The 11,222-nt window shown below is 44.3% G+C and overlaps 1 protein-coding gene across 1 annotated transcript in view; it reads right to left on the bottom strand.

The window, feature by feature from the left end:
- Nucleotides 1-609: 609 nt before the first annotated feature.
- Nucleotides 610-11,222, bottom strand: part of Ret (ret proto-oncogene) — a 45,707-nt gene continuing 35,094 nt past the window's right edge. Inside the window, exons 18-21 of the mRNA XM_027429250.2 lie at nucleotides 10,094-10,231; nucleotides 8,210-8,309; nucleotides 2,097-2,244; nucleotides 610-767 (exon numbers count right to left, since the gene is read on the bottom strand). Coding sequence (XP_027285051.2) covers nucleotides 610-767; nucleotides 2,097-2,244; nucleotides 8,210-8,309; nucleotides 10,094-10,231 — 544 coding nt within the window. The remainder of the gene's footprint in view (nucleotides 768-2,096; nucleotides 2,245-8,209; nucleotides 8,310-10,093; nucleotides 10,232-11,222) is intronic.

Below are 11,222 nucleotides of genomic sequence, written 5' to 3'. Positions count from 1 at the left end.
AACAACAAAACAACCAAAAATCTCTATTCAGGATGTCATATCCTGAGCTGATAACCACCCTGAGGCCCCTTATCCCCTCCAGCCCTGGTGGACTTGGATGCTGCCACCCAGACCCTTACTGGGCTCTCATTCTAAATAAGGACAGATCATTCTGGCCTTTTTTCAACTGATGTTGTTTGTATGTGTGCTTCATGTTGAAACTTTTTTTTTTTTTTGCATGGTAGGTTTTTTTATCAACCAGAAAAATCCAACAGTCCAGGTACAATTTCTCATACAAGTTGTGAATGGCAGACCCCACATGTGAACACAGAGCTCATGGTGGCTACTGATGAACAGACCAACAGAGGTGCTACCCGATACTAAAGGGAAAGGGGAATCTAACCGGAGACTTGAACACCCACCCAATGGGGACAGGTGTGCTAGGAGGGAGGACCACCGGCTACTGGAAGGAAAACCACTTTGGAAACCAGCTAAAACAAACTACAGAAAACAAGTCTACCACCTGCAGCTGGTCTTGGCCAGTGTGATGTGCACAAAGGGGCCGGTGGGCTTGGTGCTCTTGGCATGTTTCTTCCCCCTTGGGAGTCCATTACCGTTCACAAAGAAATGTTAACTATCAAATGTGTCCATTAATTTTGCCGCTGAGGGTGAAACCATCCAGTTAGCATATACACTATCATTTGCATATCTTGGGAACCCAGTGCTAGTGCCATCGGCTCTCGTGAGTGGTACAGGACTCTCTCCAGGCCAGTTCGGGTCTGACATGCCTAAAAATGAAAACAGATAATTTGTTCTGCACTGAAGAACTCAAACTTCATGTGCAGACAGTAAGGCCTTGGCAAAACTCCCTTTGACGGTTAAACCAACTTGCGCTTTCTGTGCCAATTACATTAATGGTTTTATATCCCAGGTTTTCAAAACACTGTTTTACTTTGGGCAATCCCCCACGCTCCTGGCAAAGGTAATTTAGCAGATTCTACCAATCTCAATGTCTATGAGTTGAGGCTCTCAAATCTGAAATAGATCTGGTGAACTGCCTAACTGTGTTCCTAGGACAGTATAAAGCCATCAGCAAATAGCTGGACTCCACAGCTTCCTGTAGTGGGAACACTGCAGAAAATGTTCTAAGGTAAGGGAGGCGATCCATCTGTCATCCCAGCTAAAATGGAGGAGGAGGAAGGCTTCCTTTCCCACAGAGGGCGCACACAGGCTGCCCCGAATCATCATCAGTACTCATGGCGTGTAGCACTACACCCAAAGCCAGTGAGGACCTGTGACTCGGGAAGCATACGGAAAGACACCTACCTTAGCTTGAAAATGCTCGAAACTCCAAGACTTCAAAAAGGAACAAGGATGAAGTTAGGAAGCAGAAAAAATTTCAAGTATTTAATCCAAGACAAAGAAGGAGTTTTGGCAAGAACCGAATTTACTGTCCATTGCAAGGCCACAGCACCACAGACTATGTCCTTCCAGAAAGCACTGGCTCAGTGTTTAGCACTGGCTTCGTAAGTGACAACATTGTGACGGGGTAGGGTGCAAAGGAAGTGACAGCAGAAGTCTGGTGTCTGCCCAGGGCCCACGTGGTTTCCCCGCTGCCCCACACTGCATGGCGGTGAACAAGTAGCTGAAAGCGGGAATGTGGAAGGCTTTCGCGAGGCACACATCGGCCCAGGAGCAGCCTGGGTGCCCTCTAGCTATGTTCTCACTGAAAGCTGGGGATGCCAACTTCCCCTTGCTAAATGGAATCCCTCCCCAGATCAGGTAAATTTATATAATTAACAAAGTCAGAAGTACTGCGAGTTGCTTCCCAGTGTCCCCTGAGAATTCTGCTCTAATCCGCTTCTCCAGTGTCATCTTAAGTTGCTGGGCTGCGTGGTAATGACACTTATTTTCACATCCTTTTAGAAAGACATAGCTGCAAAATGCCTGAATGTAAACTGGATGCAAAGTCAGGTATTTACAAAGAAAAGGGTTCAGAGGAGGAGGCTTTGGTTTCGTTGGGATCGGAAACACTCTCAAAAAAGCATTACAGAGAGTTGGGGCGGTGCAGAAGGGACAGCGTTGCTAGAATCTAGTAAATGCATGTGAAATTCTACCATAGAGTTTGTTTTCAATCCATGTGGAAGGGAGAGAGCGCGGGAGGGGAGCACTGTTACAGTCCACCAGGGGCGTCTCCTCTTCCGAGAGGCCATCATCGTAAAGTAGTGAGTCAGATGGGGTGGATGCTGCCAGGTCCAAGTAGTCCTGGAAGAGAGAGAGACAGAGAGGGGAGATGGCCAGTCATCTTTAACCCTGGACCATTCCTAAACATACTCAGGGCCCCTTAATGCTCATGGGGCAGAGGCTCTAGCTGTGTTCCCACTCTAGTGGCTCACACTCTCTGTAAGACGCATCCCTCCCTCCACCAGGGAGGATGATACTGAGGTTCCTTAACCCACTTTATCCAGCCAAGAGCAGAGGATGAGGGAAGTGGCTTCTTTGCATGTTCCTGGGCCTGAAAGCACTTGGCTGTGGTCACACTATTCCTGTAAAAGCACAGTGTGCTGAGATTCAAGCCAATGGTTACTTCCCAGCTTCCCTCCCAGAACCTCTGCAGTTGGTATTACAGAGTACTATGCTAAGGCACAGATATAGGTTTCCACTTCCATGAACAATGAGTGTTAGGTACCTGCTACTTATGCTGCACTACTTAGCTATGTAAACAGTTCCAGTGTTGTCCTGGCTGTTTCTCAACACTGTGATTTGGGCATCTTGTGTTACTCATGCTCAGGACAACTCTTTACCTATAGATCTGGAAGATTTTCTCAAGAAACAACAAAACTGTGTCACTGAGTTCAAGGCTGTTCCCCACTTTCTCTTCTATTGATTTTGAGTGTAACATGATAATTAAAAACCCAGAGACAAAACAAAAAACAAACAAACAACAACAACAAAAAAACAACCCAGAGACAGATTGGGGTTCAAGCTTCAAGCTGAAGATCATAAAAGCAAAGCAGCCAAGCCACTAGCTCTTACCTCTACCTCACATTTAAAGGGTTGATCCTGTCTCCATAAGCTCTCCTCCAAGCCTCAGACTGCTGCCTCTCCTCAATGTAGCTGGAGGCTACTGGGCTCCTGTCTTGTATTTACCTCTCTAGAGCTGCAATTAAAGGTGTGTGATCCCAAGTGCTGGGATCAAAGGTGTGGCCTCTGTTACTCTTAGGTTAGGGTGGTCTTGAACTCAGAGAGATCCATCTGCCTGTCTCCCGAGTCCTGGGATTAAATGTGTATGCTACCACTGCGTGGCTCTATGGCTTGCTAATATGGCTGCTGGGATTAAAGGTGTGTATCGCCATTGTCTGACCTCTATGGCTTGTAGCTAGCTTTGCTTGAGTTGAGTTTTGTGCAGGGTGGTAAGTATGGATCTGTTTGGATTCTTCTTCAGGCAGCCATCCAGTTTGGCCAGCACCACTTGTTGAAGATGCTGTTTTGTTCCAGTGTGTATTTCTGGCTTCTTTATAAAACAAAACAAAACAGATATCTATAGGTGTGTGGATCTGGATCTTCAATAAAGTTCACTGATCAACATGTCTGTTTTTGTGCCAATACCACGATGTTTTTATCACTATAACTCTGTAGTACTTGAAATAGGGGACCATGTTACCTTCTGCAATTCTTTTACTGATCAAGATTGTTATACCTATCATGGATTTTTGTGTTTCCATACAAAGCCGAAAATTGTCCTTTCAAGATTGTGAAGAACTGTGTTGGAATTTTTGTGGAGACTGCAATGAATCTGTAGATTGCTTTTGGTAGAATGGTCATATTTTACTATATTAATCCTGCCAATTCATGTGCATGGGATATCTTCCTATCTTCTGAAATCTTCAATTTCTTGTTTTTCTTAAAGTTTTTATCACACAAGTTTTTCACTTGCTTGGCTAAAGCTACCTCAAGATAGTTTATATTATCTGAGGTTATTATGAAAGGTGTTTTTTTTTCCTCCCTGATTTCTTTCTCAGTCTGTCATTTATATATAGGAGAGCTACTGATTTTTGTGAGTTAATTTTGTGTTCAGCCACTGCAGTGAAAGTGTTTATCAGATGTAAGAGTTTCTCAGTGGCTCTTTTCAGGTCACTTACGTATAATATCACACCATCTGCAAATAAAGATACTTTGACTTCTTCCTTTCCCATTAGTATCACTTGATTTCCTTCAGTTGTCCTATTGCTATAGCTAAGACTTCAAGGGCTATGATGAATAGACATGGAGAGAATGGATAACTTTTGTTCCTGATTTTAGTGAAAACGCTTTGAGTTTCTGTTCAAGTCGATGCTGGCAATAGGCTTGCTCTAAACTGCCTTTATTATGTTGGGGTATGTCTCTTCTATCCTAATGTCTGCAGGACTTTTATCATGAAGGAGTATTGGATTTTGTCAAAGGCCTTTTCTGCATCTAATGAGATGATCATGTGCTTGTTGTCCTTCAGTTTGTTTATAGGGTGGAATACATTTACCAACTTACCCATGTTTAACTAGCCTTGGCTTTCTGGGATGAAACGTACTTGATCATGGTGGATGTCCTTCTTGATGTGTTCTTGGATTCAGTTTACAAGTATTTTATTGAGAATTTTTGCACTTATAAGGAAGTTGGTCTGTAATTCTCTTTGTTGGGTCTTTATACGGTTTAGGTGTCAGGGTAATTGTGGCCTCATAAAATAAATTGAGCAATGTTCATTCTTTTTCTATTTTATGAAATAACTTAAGGCGCATTGGCATTAACTCCTCTTTGAAAGTCTGGTAGAATTATGTGCTAAAATCATTGCGCTCTGGGTCTTTTTTGGTTGGGAGACTTTTAATGACTACTTCTATTCATTAGGGGTTACGGGTCTGTTTAAACTGCTTATCTGATCTTGATTTAACTTTGGCAGATGGTATATATTGAGAAAAGTATCCATTTATTTTCAATTTTCCAATTTGATTGAGTACAGGTTTTTAAATTTGTCCTCATAATTCTCTAGTTTCCTTGATGTTTGCTGTTCTGTCCTCCTTTTAATCTCTAATTTTGTTAATTTGAATGTTCTCTTTCTCCTTTTAGTTAATTTGGCAAATCATTTCCCAGCAGAATACCAGTAGTACATACACTAAGTTCAACAATTAGTAAATGGAACCTCATGAAACTGAGAAACTTCTGTATAGCAAAGGACACTGTCATTCAGACAAAGCAGCAGCCTTCAGAATGGGAAAGCCTACATCAGATAAAGAGCAAAGGTAAAAATAATGTAAATAACTAAAAAAAAAAAAACCTGTACATCAAGAAAACAAAATAACCCAATTTTAAAAAGGGGTACAGATCTAAACAGAGAATTTTCAAAAGAGGAAACTCAAATGGCTGAGAAGCACTTTTAAAGAAATGTTAAACATCCTAGAGGCAGGTGGATCTCAGTGAGTTCGAGGCCAGCCTCCTCTACAAAGTGAGTTCCAGGACAGCCAGGACTGTTACAGAGAGAAACCGTGTCTTGAAAAACAACAACAAAAGAAAACATTCAACATCCTTAGTCAACAGGAAAATGTTAATCAAAACTGCTTTGAGAGTTCATCTTACACCTGTCAAAATGGTTAAGATAGAAAATGACAACTCATGCTGGTGAGGATGTGGAGTAAGAGAACACTTATCCATTGCTGTTGTGGGTGCAAACTTGTATAGTCACTATGGAAATCAGTGTTCCAGTTCCTCAGGAAGATGAGAACTGATATAACCCCCCTCCCCCAAGATCCAGCTCTATCTACCTGGGTCATATAACCAAAGGATGCTTCATCCTACTGGAAACACTTGCTCAGCCATGTTCACTGTTGCTCTATTCATAATAACCAGAAATTGTAAACAAGCTAGATGTCCCTTAAAGATGAATGGATAAGGAAAATGTGGTGTATTTGCACAATGAAATTTTACTCAGCCATTAAAAAATTAAACCATGAAATTTTTCGCAGGTAAATGGATTCAACTAGAAAAAAAATACTGAGTTAGGTAACCCAGAAAGACAAATATGGTAATATTGCTTATCTGTGGCTGTTAGCTGTTATGTCAATGATAACCGTAGAACCACAGAGATTAGGTATAGAATAAGTAACCTGGAGGAGGGAAAGATCTCTCTATGAAGGGGAAATAGGATAGTTCTAGTCAGGGGTGGGGACTGGAATGGGAGGATCAAATGGTGAGGGGAAGGGAAAAGGGACTGAGGGAGGGAATACAGGGAGAGATAGCTAAAATTAAGGACCATTAGAGTGATAGTATGGAAATCTAATACAGCAGAAGCTTCCTAAAACATATACATATATGAAGTTTATATAAATGAAATTGCCAAATAACAGGGGAGACAGACCCCATCTGGACATCTCTTGTCACCAAATGAGGCTTCTAGTACCAGGAATAGGTTACATCTAATTTAGTTGTTGGACAAAGGGGTTCTATGAGAACCCCCAAATGACCCAGGCCATTGCCAACACTTAGGATGGTCTCCACAAAATATCAGAAAGGCTCTGTTGCTGAAGACAACACCTACACAACTCATTGAACACGGAGAAGATGAGTTGGTACCTACCTAGAGACTTGACCACTACTGCTAGTGTTCTTGGTACTGGAAGGCACTCAGTATGCTATCAAAGGAGAAATGTAAACAGCAACCCAGCTACAAATCCTTCTATCTACAATGTTGTCCTGACTGCAAAGATATGCTAGGGCAATGGCGGCACAAAGTTTGTAGGAGAAACCACCCAATATCTGATTTGACTTAAGGCCCACTCCATGAGACAGAACCCAGAGCTTACACTACTTGTATGACCAAGAACTTGAGACTGAGGGTAAAACCAAATACTACTATTCTACTAAAGGGACATAGCAATAAAATGACCTCAATGACATTGTGCTATATACTCATAGATCAGCATTTCGCTCAGTCATTATCATAGAAGCTTCCTCCTACAGTGGATGGGAATAAATACAGAGACCCACAGTTAGATAATGTGTAGAGCATAACAGACCTTGAAACACTCAACCCTAAGTGGGATGTCTCCATCAAATCCCTTCCCTTTTTTTTTAAATCATTTTTTTATTTGAATTAGAAACAAGAGTGTTTTACATGACAATCCCAGTTCCCTTCTCCCTCCTGTCCTCCCCTACCACCCCCCCCTGCAACTAAAACCCTACCTATCACATACCCTTTCTTCTATTCTTCCCCTGACTCAACCTTTCTGCTCCCTCGTGACCTCTGCATCCTTCCTCTTCTTCCCTTCTCATTCTCATAGCTCCCTCTCCCCTCTTCCCATGCTCTCAATTTGCTCAGGAAATCCCTTCCCTTATATAGGGTCTTTCACAGACTCTGGAACTGGTTCTTAGCAAGTCCCAGAAATCCTCCTGTTTCTCTCCTTGTCCTTCATAGCACTGGCCACACTTGACTTACACACACACACACACACACACACACACACACACACACACACACCACTGGGATTTACACTCAGGTCTTCATGATTGTACAGGTTCTCTTACTGCCTAAGCTATCTCTCCAACTAAATTTAATCCTGGGAGCCTAGATGGTGAACTTCTGCTTCTGGCATTCTTAGGAAGGATAGCTTTTAATACAGATGAAGACAAGGGCTCTATGAAGTAGTGTGAGTAGGACAGCTGTTTGCTCATGTTTCCCTGTCTCCCTAGCATCCAGTACAAATACAGTACAAACAGTTGCTCCATAAATATTAGGCAAAAAACAACCAACCTTCTCACCACAGCACAGAACCGACTATTACCACATGTTGTGTTTGGCTCACAGCAGGCTTCGGGAATCTACATAACCAGTAATAAAATCTAGGGACAACATAAAATTCTTAAAACCCAGAAGATCTGGCATGCCTGGACTCCTATTTCTGTAAGTCACATGTGGTGACAGCAAGATGCCCTTGAAGGGACACTCACATTCCTGGGTGCCAGAATTCTAAAATATTCTCCAGTACTTGCCTGTGAAGAGCTCTTGCCTGATGACAAGCTAGAAATGAAGATGTTATCATTATTGGAAGGCTCAAGAGGACTGGCTGGAAGGGCAGGTTTTCATCCTCTGCCCTTTTTATCCTGTGGGACAGCACAGCAATCTATCTTCCCCTGGCCTTGGAGTGGGGACAGAGAGCCTCAAACTACCATCCCACGGTGGGCCTACGGCAGTGACTCTGGGACTCACTCTGCTCTTGACCATCATCTTCTCCAGATCCTTGCTGATGTCAGCAAACACTGGCCTCTTGTCTGGCTCCTGCTTCCAGCACTGCAGCATCAGGCGGTACCTAGAGGGAAGTACAGGTAGGTGGTGACACCTGGCAGGGCCACCACACCCAGAGATCTGCACTCTGTAAGCTGTTTCAGAACCATCTGCAACTCTGAGCTTCATTGGGCCCAAGGGCAGGACACTGACAATGTGGCACAGCTCTCTTGTGGCCTTCTCTCCAGAAGGGTTCACTGCTCTTTCCTTACACCAACACGAGTAAACAGTGTTTGAACCTGTACCCACTACCATGGCTGAGTATGGAGCAAAGTCCTTAAAACTTGTACAGAGGAGGAACCGACAGAAGATTCAGAGGGGTGGAAATAAACAATGGCAGCTTGCCACAGCTTTCTGTGTGGATTTGAGGTTTGAACCACAGGAGGGAATTTGAAGCCTGGTTCTGTGATCTTAGTCAAAAGCCCATGACTACAGAGGTTCCGGGCCCTAGGGTAGAACTTGCTGTTACTCTGTTAAATGGTCATGCTGTCCCAATTGCTTTCAAAATATTCAGATTTACACCCATAGACCTTGGGGAGGAGAGCTTTTTTTTTTTCTTTTTTTTTTCTTTTTCTTTTTTGCAGTGAGCTGCAGAATGGAGACATGCAAAACTGGTCAAAGTGCCAAGAATAAGCAGCTCTGCTCAGGCAGTGCTCAGCCCTCAACAGGACACACAAGGCTAATGGATCACCACGGAGAGGAGGCAGAAAGGGTGAAAGGCCCAGGGGATAGGGAGGAGGCACTCTGAGAAGCTGCCTTCTGGCCATCATGTGGTTGTTGCCCTTGTGAACTCACAGCAGCTGTGGTACCTACACTGTGCACGTCCAGTGTAAGATCAAGCTGGCCACAATTCTGGCATAGATAGGATAAATGATCTCTAGGCCCTATCCTTTACTGAGTGGCTATTGGCAGTGGATAGATGCTTTGAGAGGAAGACTCTTTCTCCTGGTAGGGTGTGGCCACTAGAGTTAAGACTCCCATATTCCAGTGGGTGGTCCCATATCCATGCACATATGGGCAGCAATAATTGGTCTTCATGAGCTATCCAAAAATAAGACATGAAGTTGAGAAAGGGACATGTTGCAGGGATGTTGGGAGCTGGGGGAGGAAAACAGCAGTAGGTGTGATCACACTGCACTATATACCTCTGTGGAATTCTTAAGAATTTAAAATTTTAACAACCAAGTTCCTGGCTATCAGTTTTATCTCTGTCCCAGAGCTCTGGGTGTGGCTGAGGGCGCTAGAGCTGTGATGTAGGTGTTATGTTGGGTGGCTAGCTGCCAGCCCAGGTGCTCAAGGAGACACCTGCCAACCCTGGCATACCTACCTTGCTCTCAGCTAGGCACTGACTGTGCCATGAGTGTACCAGCCAACTTTCTCCAGGTAGCACCCCACTCTTTAACCTGGCCTCTGGTCCATCTGACTTAACAGCCTGGTGTAAAGCACGATGGCTCTGGGACTCGGGGTCTTCTAGGTTAAGACTGGCTCTGCCCACATCTATACCTTACCTCCCTAACACATGTCCTCTCACACATTTTGCAGGGGGCCTTGGGCTCTTGCCAGTTCCATCAGCTCCCAGAAATTCCAAGGATGTCCACCAGCCCTCATGCGGTTGGGGCCCTAACATCTATCTCTTGCCTGCTGATGGCTGTCTGACCTCTGGCCTATCATTTCCTGTCACCCAGCTTATTCAGGGTTGGTGGCACTTGGCTTCTTGGGAGTGAGAGGAGAATGAATGACTGTTTTACTTTTGGCCCAGGACCGAGGGCATGAGTGTCAGAGGGCAGCTGGCAAGGAAAGCCTACTTACATTTCCTCGCTGCAGTTGTCCGGCCTCTCCATCCTGTGGCCCGTCTTCAGAAGGTTGAAGAGTCGTTCAGGCGGAATTCCAGGGTAGGGGTTGCCCCCCAGGGTCACAATCTCCCATAGCAGTACCCCAAAGGACCACCTGTGGTGAGCAAGAGAACCAGTAAGCAGCTTGCTGGCCCCTCAAGCCTCCTTGGTGAACCCCAGATGTTTCTATCTTTAGCCTCCAATACCTAAGTGGATGACATACAGGGATTTTAGCCTAGCTCTGTATGCACAAGCAGGCACCTAACAAGAGCTGGGCAAGGTCCACCTGCCTACCTGGACCAGTCCCTGGGATGCTCAAGTCGTGTGCCCCCCCCAACTCACGCTGCTGCCATTGGTATAATGACACTTAGAGGGTGAGATCCCAGCAACAGAACTTAGGGCATGCTGTGAAATTTTTATAAAGTCTTGGAATAATTTTTATAGAAAATATTTAGTAGTGAGAAAACACTATGGGGTGGCAGTAAAAGTATCACAAAACATGTATCACCTGGCAATAAGGTATATATGTGCACACCATAGAAGCTATCCAAAGGGCATCAGGAGGGAGGGGCCTAGTGTGATTCAAGGCTGTTAGTCTCAGGTTGTATTTTTCTTTGCATTTTCCAGTTCTTCTAAGTCAACTTTATGTTATCAGAAAACAGTTGTTTAAAATGGCTTACGAAAGATCTCTCTTTTCATAGCTCACTCTATTCAAGATCTGCATGTCTGCAGATTGCAGAACACTTTAGAAGCAACTTGGCCTTTTTTTTTGAAGCAAGTATTTTGTCTTTAGAAGAACAAATCCTGTCTTGTCATCTGTCCACAAAAAGAGCTCCCATCCTTAAGCAGTTTGGGATACACCAGTCCACACATTCATAAAAGACTAACTGTAGTGGAGTCCCCAACCCCCACTTGTGGGGAGGTGGACATCACAGGATGTCCTGTCTGAGTCACATTCCTTCCAGAGCTCATGGGAGAGGAGTGGTTTGCAGGTCCTACCCAGAGGACAGGAGGGAGGTGAGGAGGAGTCATGGGGGGAAGTGGGCTATGACTGGCCCACCTCACCCCACTCCCACGCATTCCGCTGTGGTTGGCAGAACAGCTGC

This window comes from Cricetulus griseus, chromosome 8 (assembly GCF_003668045.3).
Source record: "Cricetulus griseus strain 17A/GY chromosome 8, alternate assembly CriGri-PICRH-1.0, whole genome shotgun sequence".
Taxonomy (NCBI): Eukaryota; Metazoa; Chordata; class Mammalia; order Rodentia; family Cricetidae; genus Cricetulus; species Cricetulus griseus.
Note: the sequence above shows the minus strand (reverse complement) of the source record. Positions and strands in the feature narration are given on the sequence as shown.